General features: G+C 35.6%; 1 protein-coding gene across 19 annotated transcripts in view; it reads right to left on the bottom strand.

The window, feature by feature from the left end:
• Positions 1-20509, bottom strand: part of USP15 (ubiquitin specific peptidase 15) — a 148599-nt gene that overhangs the window by 31634 nt on the left and 96456 nt on the right. For all 19 annotated transcript variants that reach the window (XR_012420423.1, XR_012420424.1, XR_012420427.1 and 16 more), the window contains one exon: positions 20346-20490. Coding sequence is in view for 12 of the 19 variants with exons in the window: in XM_065524510.2 (XP_065380582.1) it covers positions 20346-20490 (145 nt within the window). In the remaining 7 variants the exon portion in view is untranslated. The remainder of the gene's footprint in view (positions 1-20345; positions 20491-20509) is intronic.

The following is a 20509-nucleotide window of genomic DNA, read 5'->3' as shown; positions in this document are numbered from 1 at the left end:
GTTTGTTATGATTTAAAAAATAAAATAAAACCTGAAGTAATCCATGGTTAAAGTCATCTTGGAATACTCTCAAACAGTTTTTTTCTGGATTTTAAGGTTAGATGAAAATAATTTTTAGATTTGCCATGCCAATTGTTTTCTAACTCATCATGACAATAGTATAAGCATTCTGAAAAGGTACTGTATGATTCCAAAGCAATCTACTAATATTGGGATATTGGCTCTAGTTCTGTAATGCTACACGAGTGGATAACATAGCAAAGTTTGAGGTAAATTTTTTCAATTAAAAACTACAAATATAGGCCTGTTTCTTCATCAAGTAGATTTTTAAAATGATACATTTTAAGTCACTTGATGTTCTTATTTTTGTTATTTTTTTTCTAAGAAAGGTAAATCTCATTAAATTTGAGAGATCAATTCTGAAGATCACATATTTTGGGAAAGCAAATATAGCTACAGCTCTGTTTTACTTTATATCTCCATTTTTCTTCAACTTTAGAAAAAGAACAAACTTAGGCAAGTAAAATAGAAATGGATATAATTTTCCTCTATTTTTTTAAGACTTTTAACTGTTTTTTCCCCCCGTCAGTGAAAACAGAACTAGCATACTCTGCTTAAAATATTAAAATGTTAAATAAAATTAGTTTTACAAGCAAGGTTTTTGACCTGGACAAGGATGTTGTCCTAACACTTAAATATATATCATTAATCTGGTCCCTATGCTTAAGACATGAATAAAATTAAACTTCATCTAAAGTCCCCACTGTTGTCCCTTCTTTCAAATTCTATGGTATTTCTTCTTCACATACTATTTGAATTCAATGAAGAATTATCAAAATTCTAGGAAGTACAAATACTGATACTGATGGGAAACATTTTGTTGGCTAGCAAAGAAATGTCAATCCTTTTTTGCCCTCATCTACATAGCACCAAGGAAGGAGAATTCTAAGTCTGTCAAAAAGACTACCCTATTACTTGCAGTGAGTAAATTCTGTAACTAGAGATGTCAATGTTAAAAAAGCCATGATTATATGAAGACCATTAATTTTCATATTGAAAGCCAAAAAAATATGGATAGAGGATTCACTTATGACACAGATAAAAGTGGAAGTCTCTGTGATAATTATTTCACCAGCAAAAAGGCTAGAAGATTAGGATAAGTTGTTTTTAAATAAGGTTTTGAAACTATTAATACTAGATTATGTCAGCAGTTGTCTGATTTCATTATTTTATTTTAGTGACAGGCTATTCATGAATTTTAAAAAAATTTCATATATTCACTTTATGGGAAGTATGCTAAAACCAGAAGGTTCTAATAACATTAAGAAATGTTGGTGTAAGTTACATTTATTTTAAAGAATGGAAGCTTAAATGGAAGAATTGAATGGAATTCAATTTTAATGTTAAGTTACATTATTTCCTACTCCATTAATAATTCAAAACTGGCTCACAATGAAATTTAAAAGAATTAACTTTTTAGGCAAGCAAGACAGTCAAAGGATTTATGAAAAAATGGTTCTTTATAATATTCAGTAAAGAAACAATTTTGAATAAATAAATATTAAGCATTGTATGATTTTACTAATTAAAGTCTTAGTTCTTCTGCAAAGGCATACAGGAAGGGACAACGGATTTTTTTTTAAAGTTTATTGATTTGTTACATTCTTTAAGAGAAATAATCAAGCCATTTTTGTAATAAAAAAACTTTAAATAATTGTTCAACAAATATTTATTAAGAGATCATTACTTTAAGAATCTCTGTAAGTATACCAATAATGTTCTAAAAGAATTTTTTTCCTATCATTCACTGTGAAATATTTCAAGGAACTATTTCCATGGTGGTGCTGATATGATCTGTCCGGCTGTGACTAACATGCCAGCTCAATTCAAGTGCTAGCCAATCGACTGCATTTGCAGGACCGTATATGGTCCAAGAGTTATTATACATATATAGGTAGTTCTCTGACCCTTCAGCTGCAAGAAATAAATATATATTACGTGCTATAATTCTTATTAAAATTACTGTGCTCTTTGGGAGTTTAGATAGCTCAGGTCAAGTTCCAAATAATTCTGGTAAATAATCTTTTCTAATGCAGTGGTTTGCAAACCATGTGTGTGAAAGGACTAATTTTTAAATACTGAACACATTATTTTTATTAAAATATATCTTGATGTACATTTCACTAATTCTTGCAACAGCTCTGAAAAGCAAATTTAGTAAGTGTTATCTCCTGTTCTAGAGCTGAAGAAACTAAGTCTTGGAATGGATAAGTAACCTGCTTACTCACATACACAGAAGAAAAGGTGCAGAGCTCATATACAAACCCAAATATTTCAGCTCGAGCTATTTTTACCTCCTGGTGCTATTCCCAGTTTTCAAATGATTAGTTCCACAGCAAAATACACTTTCATCTAAATCTATATGGAAGATAATTTTCTATGTTTCTCAATGACCTAGAAGGCACTTCAGGTAGAAACTTTAAGTGTAAAAGTGCAATAATTACATGGAAAGGACTAATTTTGAACTGCTAGAAAAATTAAATTAAAAACACCATACAAAAAACAAGTCTTGCTTTTCATTATTAAACTTGATTTAAAATTACCCTATCATATTGCTATAGAGATTTTTGATCACTTACAATTTCTGTGCTTATTTTATTGTTGACCAGAATTATCTTGTCCATAGACACATTGTAAGAAACACTGTTCTAATGTGCTTACGATTATCTGGCACTATACTAACACTGGGGATATAAAAGAGAACCAAAGATAACCTCTGCTTTCACAGTTCTCACCACATAATACGTATTTGTCCATGAGAAATGGATAGAAGAAAGACGGAAAGTGTGAAAAAGGCAAGTAGGGAGGCAGTAACAGTATATACAAAGAGTTTTGAAACAATCAATTCTAAGAATTGAAAGTAGTTTTGGCTAAAGAGGTAGACAGAATCCAGTTTGAATTTTATCCTTCAGGTGACGGGGCACAGGTTTTAAACATATAATAATCATATTTCCTTTATAAAACAATAAATTTGGAAGCAGTATATTCAACACATTTGAAGAGGACAAATGATGGAACAAAGATGACACAGATATATTTTGAGAGTTCACAAAAAAGATGCTTAAGAATTGAAATAATGTAATAGTAGGAGAGGAAAGGGCAAAATATGTGCTATATAAGAAGTAGAATGAACAGGACTTGGGGTAAGTCTTAAGTTTTTGACTTGGGTTACTAGGTTGTACCTATAAGAAAGTGTAGGAAATAAAACAAGATTAGTGTAAGTAGGCATCTTGAGTTTAAGTTACATGTAGTTTAACTTGGCAGGAATGTCCACTTAACAGTTACACATTGGAGGGAAATTCAAAGACAGAATTATGCATGAGACAAATTTTGGATGTTAGTATATAAATGGATGTCAAATTCTCAAAGGTAAAGGGGGTACAAGGAACTTAGCAAACAGGAGGTCCAGAGTGACCTAATCAAAAGCAATTTCTATAGGGTGGTGTGATGATAACAGTACTTGATATTTTTATATGTTTACATGTGCCAAGCACTTCCCAAGCACTTTATCTTCATTTTACAGATGAAGAAACTACGAAGTTTCTTATCCAAGGTCACACAGCTTGTAAGTGGCAGAATTAGGATTTGAATACAGGCAGTCTAGTTCCAAAATCCATGCTTTGACCTACCATGCTAAGCAGCTGACAGGCTGTGGTGAGATAAGGACTAGTGAATGGGAGATGGGAAAGTAGGGGGAAAGCACAGATCATCCTTTTCAAGGTCATGGGTCTCCCTTACTCTACTTCCCATCTGAAAAAAATGCTTGACTATGTATATATGCTGAAAGGAAGAAAGACAGTGAAGGTGAGGTTAATAGTATAAAACAAGGCCAGGCGCAGTGGCTCATGCCTGTAATCGCAGCACTCTGGGAGGCCGGGATGGGCGGATCACGAGGTCAAGAGCTCGAGACCATCCTGGCTAACATGGTGAAGCCCTGTCTCTACTAAAAATACAAAAATTAGCTGGTGTGGTGGTGCATGCCTGTGGTCCCAGCTACTCGGCAGGCTAAAGTAGGAGAATTGCTTGAACCCAGGAGGCAGAGGTTGCAGTGAGCCGAGATCGCACTACTGCACTCCAGCCTGGCGATACAGCGAGACTCTGTCTTAAAAAAAACAAACAAAAAAATAAGTATAAAACAAAGGAAACAAGGGAACAGGTCTCAGAGATGGGAACAGGTCTCAGAGATGGTAACAGAGGCTCCAGGTATCATCATGACGACAGACATATTTTTGGTATGTTATTATACAATGAGACTACTGTAAGTATAAAAGGAAACTAAATGTACGTATTCTACTATTAATATTAAGGATTCCCTTATTAAAAAAGTAACATTTTGGTCACAAATTTGTTTCATTTTAAAAACACTTATTAGAAGTCTTCTCCTGACGAAGTACAGAAAACTGCATTTAGAAAAGCCCTAGAAATTATTCATAATGCCTCAATTATGTAACAAATGTAGTATATAACAGAAGCAGCATTATGTGATATACACCAAATCTGGTATATAATTGAGGCATTAAGAATAAGCATTATATATTGCTCAAGATACTTTAGGTACTCCTCTTTTTAGAGCTGGCACATGTGTGAAAAAGCATCAGTAGTTGGCATATGAAAAAATAAAATAAAATAAATCAGGTAGCAGAAAAAAAAGGAAAAAAAACAGTTGGTATATAAAGGATTTCAACATTTTTTATTGAGTGTGTCAACAACGTGTTTTTGTTGTGGTAAAACAGATTTCTGATATGGGAATTTCTGAGGTGAAAAAATGTAGAAACTAGCATGAGCTATGTTTTAATCTGCATCTCTGGTAATTGTCTATTTTATGACCAAATGAACCAAAGTCATAATGGACAGTAATATGCTCTAATAAATGAAATAAAAATGTGACTCAAATTTCACCTTCCTGATAAAGCCTCACTTATGTCCCAATGACTCAAAGAAAGAACTTTGCTTCTATGACATTTTGCTGATCACGTTTTCTATTCTATAACATATTATATCTTATTTATATGTCTTCCTCATTCACTAAACCATGAACTTCTAGAGGACAAGTACTGTCTTTTAAAATTGTGTATACCAAGGTCTAGAATGATGCGTGGCACATAGTAGAAACTCAGTGGATGCTCGTTGAGTCAGCTAAATAAATTAGCTACTAAAAACATGGAAAGGAACAACCAGTACCAGCCACTGCAAAAACATACCAAATTGTAAAGACCATCAACACTATGAAGAAACTGCATCAACTAATGGGCAAAATAACCAGCTACCATCATAATGACAGAATCAAATTCACACATAACAAATATTCACCTTAAATGTAAATGGGCTAAATGCCTCAATTAAAAGACACAGGCAAATTGGATAAAAAGTCAAGACCCATCAATGTGCTGTATTCAGGAGACCCATCTCATGTGCAAAGACACATACAGGCTCAAAATAAAGGGATGGAGGAATATTTACCAACCAAATGGGAAAAAAAAAAAAAAAAAAAGCAGGAGTTGTGTAATATTTGGTAAAACATATTTTTAAACCAATAAGGATCAAAAGAGACAAAGAAGGGCATTACATACTGGTAAGGGGATCAATGCATCAAGAAGAGCTAATTATCCTAAATACATATGCACCCAATACAGGAGCACCCAGATTCATAAAGCAAGTTCTTAGAGATCTACAAAGAGACTTAGACTCCCACACAGTAATAGTGGAGTATTTTAAACACCCCACTGTCAATATCAGACAGATCAACGAGACAGAAAATTAATGAGGATATTCAGGACTTGAACTCAGCTCTGGATGAAGCAGACCTAATAGACATCTACAGAACTCTCCACCCCAAATCAACAAAACATACATTCTTCTCATCACATCATTGCACTTATTCTAAAATTGACCAAATAATTAGAAGTAAAACACTCCTCAGCAAATGCAAAAGAACGGATATCATAACAAACAGTCTCTCAGACCACAGCACAATCAAATTAGAACTCAGGATTAAGAAATTCACTCAAAACCGCACAACTACATGGAAACTGAACAGCCTGCTCCTGAATGACTACTGGGCAAATAACGAAATGAAGGCAAAAATAAAGATGTTTTTTGAAGCCAATGAGAACAAAGACACAACGTACCAGAATCTCTGGGACACATTTAAAGTACTGTGCAGACATATACACCATGGAATACTATGCAGCCATAAAAAAGGATGAGTTTGTGTCCTTTGTAGGGACATGGATGCAGCTGGAAACCATCATTCTTAGCAAACTATCACAAGAACAGAAAACCAAACACCGCATGTTCTCACTCAAAGGTGGGAACTGAACAATGAGATCACTTGGACTCGGGAAAGGGGACATCACACACCGGGGCCTATCATGGGGAGGGGGGAGGGGGGAAGAATTGCATTGGGAGTTATACTTGATGTAAATGATGAGTTGATGGGTGCTGACGAGTTGATTGGTGCAGCACACCAACATGGCACAAGTATACATATGTAACAAACCTGCACGTTATGCACATGTACCCTAGAACTTAAAGTTATAAAAAAAAAAAAAGTCATATCTAAACATCTACTGCTAAAAAAAAATAGACACGGCTAACCTGTAATGTCTAGGTGTACATTCCACTGAGAAAACCGTAAAAAGAAAACACAAGGAAGTTATTACTAGAGAAGCGGTCCCTTCTTGATGGGAGAGAGGGACTGTCGCTGGGAGGGCACACAGGGAAGGAGTTCTTAGGCTGGCGGGGCACAGTTTTATTTCTTGACCTGGACAGTGTTCATTTTATAATTCATTAAGCCATACACCTGATTCATGTTTTTATATGTGTTTATTTTATAATAAAAATATGTTGGCCGGGCGCGGTGGCTCAAGCCTGTAATCCCAGCACTTTGGGAGGCTGAGACGGGCGGATCACGAGGTCAGGAGATCGAGACCATCCTGGCTAACACGGTGAAACCCCGTCTCTACTAAAAAATACAAAAAACTAGCCGGGCGAGGTGGCGGGCGCCTGTAGTCCCAGCTACTCGGGAGGCTGAGGCAGGAGAATGGTCTAAACCCGGGAGGCGGAGCTTGCAGTGAGCTGAGATCCGGCCACTGCACCCCAGTCTGGGCGACAGAGCAAGACTCTGTCTCAAAAAAAAAAAAATAAAAATAAAAATAAAAAATAAAAATATGTTTAAAACAAAACAAAACAAAAATAAAGTACTGTGCAGATGGAAATTTACAGCACTAAATGCCCACAAGAGAAAGCAGGAAAGATCTAAAATTGACACCATAACATCAAAATTAAAAGAACTAGAGAAGCAACAGCAAACACATTCAAAAGTTAGCAGAAGACAAGAGATAACTAAGATCAGAGCAGAACTGAAGGAGACAGAGACACAAAAAACCCTTCAAAAAAATCAATGAATCCAGGAGCTAGTTTTTTGAAAAGATCAACAAAATAGATAGACCACTAGCCAGATTAATAAAGAAGAAAAGAGAGAAGAATCAAATAGACGCAATAAAAAAATGATAAAGGAGGATATCACCACTCATCAGAGAATACTATAAACACCTCTACGCAAATAAACTAGAAAATCTAGAAGAAATGGATACATCCTTGGACACATACACCCTCCCAAGACTAAACCAGGAAAAAGTTGAATCCCTGAATAGGCCCATAAAAAAGTATGAAATTGCTTTGGGAGGCCGAGGTGGGTGGATTATGAGGTCAGGAGATCGAGACCATCCTGGCTAACATGGTGAAACTCCATCTCTACTAAAAAATACAAAAAATTAGCTGGGTGTGGTGGCGGGCGCCTGTAGTCCCAGCTAGTTGGGAGGCTGAGGCAGGAGAATGACGTGAACCCAGGAGGTGGAGCTTGCAGTGAGCCGAGCTCACACCACTGCACTCCAGCCTGGGCGACAGAGCGAGACTCTGTCTCAAAAACAACAACAACTAAAAAAACTCTGAAATTGAGGCAGTAATTGATTAGCCTACTGACCAAAAACAGCCCAGGACCAGATGGATTCAAAGCCAAATTCTACCAGAGGCACAAAGAAGAACTGGTACCATTCCTTCTGAAACTATTCCAAACAATACAAAAGAGGGACTCCTCCCTAACTCTTTTTTTTTTTTTTTTTTTTTTTTTTTTGAGACGGAGTCTCGCTCTGTCGCCCAGCCCAGGCTGGAGTGCAGTGGCGCGATCTCGGCTCACTGCAAGCTCCGCCTCCCGGGTTCACGCCATTCTCCTGCCTCAGCCTCCCGAGTAGCTGGGACTACAGGCGCCCACAACCGCGCCCGGCTAATTTTTTGTATTTTTAGTAGAGACGGGGTTTCACCGTGGTCTCGATCTCCTGACCTTGTGATCCGCCCGCCTCGGCCTCCCAAAGTGCTGGGATTACAGGCGTGAGCCACCGCGCCCGGCCTCTCCCTAACTCATTTTTGAGGCCAGCATCATCCTGATACCAAAACCGGGCAGAGACACAACAAAAGAAGAAAATTTCAGGCCGATATCCCTGATGAACATCGATGCGAAAATCCTCAAGAAAATATCGGCAAACCAAATCCAGCACCACATCAAAAAGCTTATCCACCATGATCAAGTCGGCTTCATCCATGGGATGCAAGGCTGGTTCAACATACGCAAATCAATAAAAATAATCCATCACATAAACAGAACCAATGAAAAAACCACATGAATATCTCAATAGATGCAGACAGGGTCTTAGACAAAATTTAACACCCCTTCATGCTAAAACCTCTCAATAAACTAGGTATTGATGGAATGTATCTCAAAATAAGAGTTATTTATGACAATCCCACAGCCAATATCATACTGAATGGGCAAAAACTGGAAGCATTCCTTTGAAAACTGGCACAAGACAGGATGCCCTCTCTCACCATTTCTATTCAACATAGTATTAGAAGTTCTGGCCAGGGCAATCAGGAAAGAGAAAGAAATAAAGAGTATTCAAATAGGAAAAGAGGAAGTCAAATTGTCTGTTTACAGATGACATGATTGTATATTTAGAAAACCCCATCGTCTCAGCCCTAAATCTCCTTAAGCTGATAAGCAACTTCAGTAAAGTCTCAGGACACAAAATCAATGTGCAAAAATCACAAGCATTCCTATATACCAATAACAGACAAACAGCCAAATGATGAGTGAACTTCCATTCACAATTGCTACTAAGGTAATAAAATACCTAGGAATACAACTTACAAGGGATGTGAAGGACATCTTCAAGGAGAACTACAAACCACTGCTCAGGGAAATAAGAGAGGACACAAACAAATGGAAAAATATTCGGCCGGGCGCGGTGGCTCACGCCTGTAATCCCAGCACTTTGGGAGGCCGAGACGGGCGGATCACGAGGTCAGGAGATCGAGACCATCCTGGCTAACACGGTGAAACCCTGTCTCTACTAAAAAATACAAAAAACTAGCCGGGCAAGGTGGCGGGCGCCTATAGTCCCAGCTACTCGGGAGGCTGAGGCAGGAGAATGGCGTGAACCCGGGAGGCGGAGCTTGCAGTGAGCTGAGATCCGGCCACCGCACTCCAGCCTGGGTGACAGAGCGAGACTCCGTCTCAAAAAAAAAAAAAAAAAAAAAGAAAAATATTCCACGTTCATGGATAGGAAGAATCAGTATCATGAAAATGGCCATACTGTCCAAAGTGATTGATAGATTCAATGCTATCCCCATCAAGCTTCCACTGACTTTCTTCACAGAATTGGAAAAAACTACTTTAAACTTCATATGGAACCAGAAAAGAGTCCGCATAGCCAAGACAATCCTGAGCAAAAAGAACAAAGCTGGAGGCATCACGTTACCTGACTTGAAACTATACTACAAGATTACAGTAGCCAAAACAGCATGGTACTGGTACCAAAACAGATATATAGACCAATGGAACAGAACAGAGGCATCAGAAATAGCACCACACATTTGCAACAATCTGATTTTTTACAAACCTGACACAAGCAACGGGGAAAGGATTCCCTATTTAATAAATATTGTTGGGAAAACTGGCTAGCCATATGCAGAAAACAGAAACTGGACCCCTTCCTAATACCTTATAAAAAAATTAACTCAAGATGGATTAAAGATTTAAAAGTAAGATCTAAAACCATAAAAATCCTAGAAGAAAACCTAGGCAATATCATTCAGGACACAGGCATGGGCAAAGACTTCATGTCTAAAACACCAAAAGCAATGGCAACAAAGTCAAAACTGACAAATGGGATCTAATTAAACTAAAAGGCTTCTGCACAGGAAAAGAAACTATCAGCATGAACAGGCAACCTACAGAATGGGAGAAAATTTTTGCAATCTATCCATCTGACAAAGGGCTAGTATCCAGAATCTACAAAGAACTTAAATTTACAAGAAAAAAACAACCCCATCAAAAAGTGGGTGAAGGATATGAACAGACACTTCTCAAAAGAAGACATTTATGCAGCCAACATATGAAAAAAAGCTCTTCATTACTGGTCATTAGAGAAATGCAAATCAAAATCACAATGAGATACCATCTCATACCAGTTAGAATGGCGATCATTAAAACATCAGGAAACAACAGATGCTGGAGAGGATGTGGAGAAATAGGAATGCTTTTACACTACTGGTGGAGGTGTAAATTAGTTCAACCATTGTGGAAGACAGTGTGGTGATTCCTCAAGGATACAGAACTAGAAACACCATTTGACCCAGCAATCCCATTACTGGGTATATACCCAAAGGATTAAAAATCATTCTACTAAAAAGACACATGCACACATATGTTTATTGCGGCACTTTTCACAATAGCAAAGTCTTGGAACCAACACAAATGTCCATCAATGACAGACTGCATAAAAAAAAGTGGCACACATACACCATGGAATACTATGCAGCCATAAAAAAGGATGAGTTCATGTCCTTTGCAGAGACATGGATGAAGCTGGAAACCATCATTCTCAGCAAACTATCACAAGAACAGAAAACAACACACCGCGTGTTCTCACTCATGAGTGGGAGCTGAACAATGAGAACACATGGACACAGGGAGGGGAACATCACACACCGGGGCTTGTTGTGGGGTGGGGGGATAGGGAAGGGATAGCATTAGGAGAAATACCTCATGAAGGTGACGGGTTGATGAGTACAGCAAACCACCTTGGCACATGTATACCTACGTAACAAAACTGCATGTTGTGCACATGTACCCCAGAACTTAAAGTATAATAATATAATAAAAAAGAAAAATTAAAAAAAATAACTAATTCCATTCACTAAAAAAGAATAAATAAAAACAAGAAAACAAGTTTGGTTGCTTTTTATTAATAACTCCTTTGCCCCTTTCTCTTTCCAACTCTAGATGAATCTAGGCATCTGTTTTATGCACCATGTAACTGAACATTGTTGGAAAAAATTTCAAGTGAATGTATTTATACCATTCTAAATTGATGTTTTCCAATATCAAATGAGACCTCAACACTGCTGAGCAATCTTCTTACCCTTTCATTCTTAGCTAATGATCTAGTCTTGTATTTTGGGGATAATGGAAGCCATCAAAAAATCTAGACATTGCTTGCATCTGTAATCCCTTTCTTTCCTCCTATTACAAAGGAAGTCTCATTCCTCCATTCAAATGTATTGTAGGGTTTAGTTCTCGGATGTCTTTTTCATAGATGCCCTCATTTAGACACAACCATTTCCATGATTTTAAATACCATCTACAACAGGCAGATTTTTATTTCCAGCCTAGGCCTCTGATCTATATTCCATAGTAGAATATCCAACTGTCTATGATCCATCTGCTTTGATGTTTCATAAACTGAACATGCCTAAAATTAACTCATAATCTCCTCCCCACCCCAAATTTACTTCTTCTACTATGTTCTTCTTCCTACTACTCTGGAATTTCATTAAATGGTTACATCTGTCATTATGATATATAAGCCAAAAACTAGAGAGACACTTGTGATTCCCTTCACCTTTCATTAATCTGAGTGCCTTCTACATGCCAGACACTATTCCAGGCAATGGGCTACAACAGTGACTAAAACAAAATCCTCCTGGGAGGGAGAGAGGGAGAGAGTACGGGGTGGGGACGTGGGGAGAGGGTATCTATGTTGGGAGTAGGGGAAGATACACAGACAAGCAAAAAGCCCTGATAGATATAAAGCATGCCAGATGGTTATGAGTACTGTGTGGAATGTTGGGACAGTCACCATTTTTTACAGGGTGACTGAGGAAGGACCTGATAGATAATAGAGACCTAATGGAAGTGAGAAAGCAAGAATATAAATATTTAAGAATATTACAAGTATAGGAAACTGCAAGTTCAGAGACCCTAAGGCAGGCACGCTCTTGGCACGTGTGAGGGTGAGGATGGAACAAGGTAAGCATGGAGGTAAGTGATAGGAAATAAGCTAGCATGGGGCTAGATCCTACAGGGCTTTGTACTTTGTTTTAAGGACTTTGGCTTTCATTGAGTGAAATGGGAAGGAATTTTGTGTTATTGCCTAAGTAACAGAAAATGCCTTAGGTTTGAAACAAATTGCTGGCTGTTCTTTTAAGAACAGATTGAGGAGGGTAAGGATAGAAGCAAAGAAACCAGCTAGCAGGCAAATAGAATAAACCAGATAAGAAGATGGTAGCCTGAAACCTGTAGTGCCTTTGTAACACATTAAAATCTAAAGTCTCCCTATATGATCTGGCTTTTGCCTACTCTTTCAAACTCATTTTGTCTCACTGCTCTTCATACATTATTCCACAAACTACTCTTCTGGTTCCTCAAACCTGCCCTTCTTAGCGGCTTTGCACATGTTTTTGGTCCTTCTAACTTCACCTGCCAAACTCATACATATTCTTTGGTCAAAGCTCATGTTACTTTTGGTAAATATGACACCCAGCTTAAATCAGGTGCTCTCCAAGCTCCCGTTAGCACTCTACTTTCTCTTTCATCATACTTATCACAATTCATGATTGATTAAATATTTATCTCCCTCATTAGACTGTAAACTCCAGGGAAAATAACTGTTTTGTTCATCATGGCATAATTAGTGATTATGAGAGTGAAAGTCACCTAACAGACCTTCAATAAATATTTGCTGAATAAATGACTTCATAAGTCATTCATTACTTATGAATTACTTGAAAAAAATTACCTAGCTTGATAATCTACAATATTCTTAAAATAATGTTCTGAATAACTTCTGGCTTTTGAAAATCAACTTTGTCATTGAAGGATGAAAAATATTCACCAGTGATACTTAGAAGAATAAAAGCAATTCCAAAAGGAGTACTTGAATAGTTTTTAACATTCTAAACATCAAATGAATTAAGTGTGTATATAACCTCCTAGGGAAACTGTTTTAAATGGCACAACATTAATGCTACTTAATGACAGCATCTTGTATTATGGGGGACAATCATTTGAACTAAACATAAAAACATTTTTAACAATTGTACAACATGTGAATATACTTAATGTCACTATACACTTAAAATGGTTAAAATGGTAAATTCTGTTATATTTTACCACAAAAAACAAAAGCATTTCTTATAGGTTGATTGGCATAATTTCAAAAAAATACATTATCTCAAAATGTACTGAATAACAACCCAGTTTTAACTCGTAATAACTTGTCTTAGTGACTGGAAATCAAACTTTCCTTGCTTCAATTTCCTCATTAGTGAAATAGAGATACTTATGCCCTAACTCACAGACTTCTGTGAAGAGAAAATTAAGTGAAAAACAATAAAAAAACCCCCTGCATTATGCAAAGAAGGGTACTGCTATTAACAGAGGCTGCAGGTTCAATACGGGGCTGTTAATGTTTTAATATGGGTTTATATGAGAACTAGTAACTGATTTAGATATTACTATTAATCGAACAATGGTTTAAGTAACCAACTCACTGACCCTCTTCCTGCCCAGATAGTTTATAAATCATTGTAAAGAAGTAAATGGCAATCTTTTAGAAAACACTTTGACATCAAAAGAATGAGCTGCTTGATTTTAAGTAAGAAAAGTAAACCTAAAATAAGTTTTTCTTTCCTTTTATTTTCTTGCAGGGAGGGAGCAAATCCGTAGTTCCCCTTACAGATTACAGATGGACATTTCTTATGTTTTGCTTTTAATTACAAACAGATTCCTTGAAATAATTATAAAAATTGATACGATACTTCAGCCTAATTATATAATAACTTCTCTTATAAGATGTAGTCACTACAATACTATCTAGTAAGTATATTATTAAATTGGTGTTGAACTTTCCTAGCCAGGATAGTGTAAAACCATTCTGTATTTTAGAATTAGATGTAGTAATTTACAACTCTTTAAAAGAACCTCTCTATTTCTCTAAGATCTCTATTATGTCATTTTCCTGTTACAGAATTAGGGACAGATAAAACACATAAAAACCTAGATTAATTCAGACAGAGGCATTAATCTTAGGGAACTTTGCTTATTAACTGAGAATAATGTGAACAGTGACAAATCAAATCTCATGTCAACATCTGAGATTAAGAAAGGCATGTTTTCATAACAAATCATTATTAGCCAAGTTACACAAGTGCAAGGCATTCTTTTAGAGATGCCATTTCTCCCCTAGTTGTGAACACTAAATTTTTATAGAACTATCCCATATATACTCTTTCTTAAAATAATCTGAGAACATAGGTTCTTCTTTTCCCACCTCTGTTCTCTTTCAAAAAGGAAGGGGTATTCTAGTCCAAAGGGAAAAGTAAAAACGTTGTTATCTATGTTGAGAAAAACAAATGGTTCTAATGCAGGTAAGGTTGTTTCCTTTTTTTTTTTTTTTTTGGCTTTTATCAAAATGGATAGATAACCTGACTGAGTTGTCATTTGATAGAGGATTGAACATATTTTTGATGACAATGTGTTATGTAATTTCTGGCACATAACATGAAAGGAACTCACATAATTGAGTTTAATATCCTGGATTGGGATGAAAACCTGACCTAGAAAGTAGTATTTTTTAATTTTTCATCGGCCACACTCTCAGTTTATCAGAACAAATACAAGATCCTAAACTATTTTTTAAAAAGTGTTTTGTGTCTCAGAAGTGAGGTTTTTCCTTTTACAATGAAAACTATATTCATTTAAATATAAGGTTGGTAATTTAAATAAAATTAGAAGGTTTTGCGTTAAACTGGACTTCTGAGAAACTGAGTTCCAATAAATGCAAAAACAAAGTCTCAAGAGCAGGCTAGTTGAAGTAATGTAACACAGAAATAACAGCTTCAGAAATAACTTTTTCTGTTTTACAATGTAATGAAGATCTATCTAGTTTCTTAAAAGTGTTACTTCTGTGTAGTATTACTTATTCTCTTAAATTAAATCTTTAAAAAAGTTTAAACTTTCAACATTCTTCTAAATTTTTGAAATTGTTTTTTTCTAAACAACAGATCATAGGGAAAAAAAAGCTGACCTTAAAAATGCTTGAAATCCCAACTTATTTTATATTTTATGACAGGAATAATGAATGTCTTTGATTAGTGTCACTTTTTTCAAGGACTTCCTAGAATCTATTTAAGGAGCTCTATTATGTCCAAGTAAAGATTTTGAAAACAACCATCTTATGCCATGCTGCTTTCCAATGGAGAAGACCACATTACTCCCCTGCTTCAAATCCATCTGAAGAGGTGTTTCATTCAGGAAACTAACCATGAGCCTCCTAGGTAGGCCTTGACAATGAAAAAGACAAGGGTTGAAGTGCTCTTGAATCTACTGAACTAATGCTAATTAAAATTATCACCAATAATGCAAAATTTAAAAACTGGGCACTCTCTAGATGGAGTAACAGATTTAGGGCACTAGAAAATTATCTTATTATATTATTTGAACCAATGGGACACGGTGGTACATGCCTACAATCATAACTACTCAGGAGGCAGGGGCTAGGGGTAACCAAACTCAAGAATTCTGAATTTCCAAGTGCCCTACAAATAGAATATTCATAAACAATTCTATGTTATTATATCCCTTCCTTATCAGCTTGCCTAGGAAGAGTTAAATTAGCATAGTTCAGAAATCAAAGAGATGATAAATACCTACTGCAATAACACTACATGAAAAATAAAAGTACACTCAATTATTTCTTTTTAGTCCACTACGGTCCATGTGGAAAAAGACTCAAGAAAAAAGAACAGACACAACGGTTATGGAGGACAGAATCTTTCCAGAGTCATTCTGCTTAACTTCTTGAATTTTAAAAAAAGATGAGATAATTTCTACATAATACCTATACAGTGTTTATGATGTGCCAGTCAGTATGCTACGAGTTAAAATCATCAACTCACATAACCCTTAGAAAACTACTAAGATAGGGTACTATTATTTTCTTGTCAGACAATGAGAAAAATGAATTGTGGAATTAACTTGCTTAGGGAAATACAGTTATTATAAGAAGCAGGAAAGCCATGTTTTTAATCCAAGTGGTGTAGCTCCACAAACTGTGATCTTAACCTGCATTATTAGTTTTTTACGTGTTTCTTTTTTTTTTCCAAGCCAGACTTTGGCTTTCAAACTATTCCTCAGAGTCCTGGGATTCCATGAGAAAGCTTCTGGGGCCATTGTGGAAAGTAAAGGAAAGCAGATGGGGTTCTGGGAACTTCACCCAACCAAAACAATTTTACAATATCTACTTAAATAATGGGGAAACAATTAAACTTTCCACAGTAACTTAAAAAAAAAAGATTTTGATGCTAAAATACAAAACGTTTGAAAATCACAATATCTAGGCTGTAATCTTCATAAGGTCAGGATATACAGTTGTCCTTGGTATCCACAGGGGATTGGTCACAGGAGCTCCCCTCTCCACCTTGGGGATACCAAAATCCATAGATGCTCAAGTTCTTGATATAAAATGGTGTTGTATTTGTATATAATCTACATATATCTTCATATATACTTTAATCATCTCTAGATTTGTTCTAATACTTAATAAAATGTAAATGCTATGTTAATTGTTATACTGCATTGTTTTAAAATTCACATTATTTTAAATTGTTATTTATTTATTTATTTTTTTGAGATGGAGTTTCACTCTTGTCACCCAGGCTGGAGTGTAATGGTGTGATCCTGGCTCACTGCCAACTCCGCCTCCCGGGTTCAAGCGGTTCTCCTGCCTTAGCCTCCCGAGTAGCTGGGATTACAGATGCCCGCCATCACGCCTGACTAATTTTTGTGTTTTTTAGTAGAGATGAGCTTTTGTCATGTTGGCCAGGCTGGTCTCAAACTTCTGACCGCAGGTGATCCACCTGCCTTGGCCTCCCAAAGTGTTGGGTTTACAGGCATGAGTCACCATGCCCAGACAAATTGTTGTACTGTTATTTTTTACTGTGCTATATGGCAGTACCATATTCACCAGAAAAGGTTAATACTCATTCATACCATTATATCAGACAATCTTGAGTACCAATATCACTAAATTAAATAATAACAGTAATAATGTTAAATCACACTCAGATTGGTGCTGCTTAGTTTTTAATCACTGGTGGTCAAAAGATTTCACTATCTCAAGGCTACTGATGGGCTAAGTATAACCCACTCTTACATTAAAAAAGTATACTTTTTACACTCTTTTTTTTTAACATATGTCAATACTATACCACCTGATGTGGTGAAATGATCACTCAAATTTGGAGGATACTGAATTAATTTAAGAGGTAACATTAAAATTCAAATTGTCAGTAGAAATAATATTTGATATTTTCTAAAATTGATGAAAATTGTTTTCAATTTCAAAGAAGTTACAAGGAAACTTGAAAAAAGCATAATTGAAGAAATAGTATCTGACAAAACCTATAGAATCTATTCTATTAGTTATCTATTACCCTTTTTATTTTTGGATCTATGAAGTTACATGAATTTTTGTGAAATAGAGGAGTAAAGGCTACTGCCACCATTTTGTACTCCCTCTTACAGTGAATTTTCAGCTTGAGAGCTGACATCTTAATCAATTAAAAATCATGGAAGTTTTAAGAAAATAAAACTAAAGGCCTAGCTTTTCTAATTCCAGATGTGAACTAAAAGCTAAAAGCTGCACAAATAAAAACTCGTTTTTCTCTTCTCCAAATTGTTTGAAGAATTTTATTTTAGAGACAGTATAGTTTCCAACTAAATTAAGCAATAGTCATGAAATAATATCCACTGCTTAAAATATTCACTGCTAAAATTTTCATCAAAAAATTTTATGGCTATTATCATAAAATTATAAACCATCACACTCATGGCTATGTCTCAGATGAAATGGAACACGTGATGGTAAATTATATTAGGAGGGTCTGCAATAGAGCTATCAATTTATTCTAATAAAATAGTTTTGAATAGAAGCAAAAATGAATAAAATGAAGACTATCATACCTTAAACATAACATGCAAGAAAGTTAAACGATGCCAAATCTAGCTCAACCTGGCTGGTTAAAGATTCAATTTTAATACCCATTTTTGAGAAACTGCAGTTAACCATATGTAGACAATACTAAACAGATGTATCAAAGGCACAAAAAACTAGGATGTAGTATTGCTTTAGAAGGAATTTAGTCTGAATGCTGGCCCAAGCCTCCCATGAATGATTAGCATCAACACAAACTCTTGTGCTCTCCTGACAGATTCAAATTTCGAATCTCTATGTTGTTAAAATATTTTATTAATATTTATGAAAAAGCACCAAGATTGGTTTTCCATACTAGGAAAATAAACTCTAGCTGATATCAAGCCTCTGGAACCAAAGTAATTTTGGCAGTTCAAGGATAAAGAGGTATATACAAATTAATATAACTTGGTGATCTGGGAACAGGGTTTTCTGGTACTGGTATGACAACAATTTACATAAAACATGTTCCAGAGATGGTCCAACAGATAGATATTATAATTTGTCTGTCCCATTCCCATCTCTGAAAGCTAGGCACCCATGTACTTTACTTTGTTATTTAATAACTATTAGGATAATAATACATTTTGGTTTTCTTCCTCATCTAGAAAAATAAAGATAAAAAATTGTCTCTATGTCTAACTAGTGCTAGAATTCTTGAAAAACTATTTTGAATAAAGTAACACTACATTATGAGCAGGATTACTCACTCCAAGAAGATTTAAAAGAAGAGTTTATTAATCTATATATTAACCTATCTGCTTAGGCAGATAGGCCACTTCCCAAGTGGTTCAACTCTAAAGCAAAATACCAGAAATCGATTATGCCTTCCCCACTCAATTTCTAAAAGGATGCAAACTCCTGGCCTATAGTGTATGACAGATTCTAATTTCCAAGAATATAAAAAGGCAATGGTTAATTTAGGAAACAGCTGTATGAATGACGACGTATAAAAAGATTCACTTAGAATACTGAATGGTGAAGAGTCATCCTTTTCTCAGATAGTGAGAAAGATGCCTAATAATGTCCTTATCAATCTACACCCTGCATTTAATCTCTATCTTTGGAGGCTGCATGCTGGGCATAGGAGATTCAACAAAAAAATACGAATAGAGAACAGAAAAGTTTAGATTTAAAACTAAAAATCCAGAATTCACAAAAGAGACTGACCAAAAAAAGGTTAAAATTCAAGAATCAAAAATGGTTTGCCATTATTCTGAGCTTTTATAAACACAGACATTTTATCTGTAAAAGGGGAATAAAATAACCAGCCCTAAGTTTATACACAGTAACAGTAATATTAAAATATATATATATCTCATTACTTCAGAATCAATCAAAGACATAAATATTTAAAAAGTTAAGTTGAAAGAGGATATAGACTAGAGCAGAAAGAAAAGAAAAAGGGGGGAGGGGGAAGGGGAAAGGCAGTTATCTCTTATATCCCCAAATTAAAAGGCCTTTAAGGAAAAGTGATTTGTTAAAATATGTATATAAAAAGAAGTTCCCAAGATTTTCCTTTTTAAAATTTTAATTTCCCATTAAGACAAAAAAAGAAAACAAAACAAAACAAAAGGCAATAGACTTCTACTGAATAATGGAGGGAACTCACTAGCTTTTTTACTTTTTTTTCCCCCTTCTTAGACAGCTTAAGTTTTCTGTTCGATATTATGTTTCTGCAAAGTGATATTTAATCTTGTACATTATGTTAATCAATCACATGTCACCTAATTGAGAAACATATGTTCTACTACCAGTAGTAGAATGAATGAGTCAAATATGTATGCTTAAATCTTCCATGAAAAATAAACTTTCAAAACATATACCCATGTTCTGGCATGAAAAACCAACTCTATCTTCTTGTATTACAGATTTCCATGAAACATGAGTTTCACTTTGTTTACAAAGACCTACCTGAATAGCTGAGTTCATGAAACACGTATTTCCCAAGTTACTTAGGCCACAGAGGCCTGGCTGTTCATTGTTTCTTCCAGGTTCTGAATAATCATAGTTCTTATAAGCCGTATATGATGGGAGACAGTAATTTGAGTTTTTCACACTGGAAGAAAAAAATATTT

Source organism: Macaca fascicularis, chromosome 11 (genome assembly GCF_037993035.2).
Source record: "Macaca fascicularis isolate 582-1 chromosome 11, T2T-MFA8v1.1".
NCBI lineage: Eukaryota > Metazoa > Chordata > Mammalia > Primates > Cercopithecidae > Macaca > Macaca fascicularis.
Note: the sequence above shows the minus strand (reverse complement) of the source record. Positions and strands in the feature narration are given on the sequence as shown.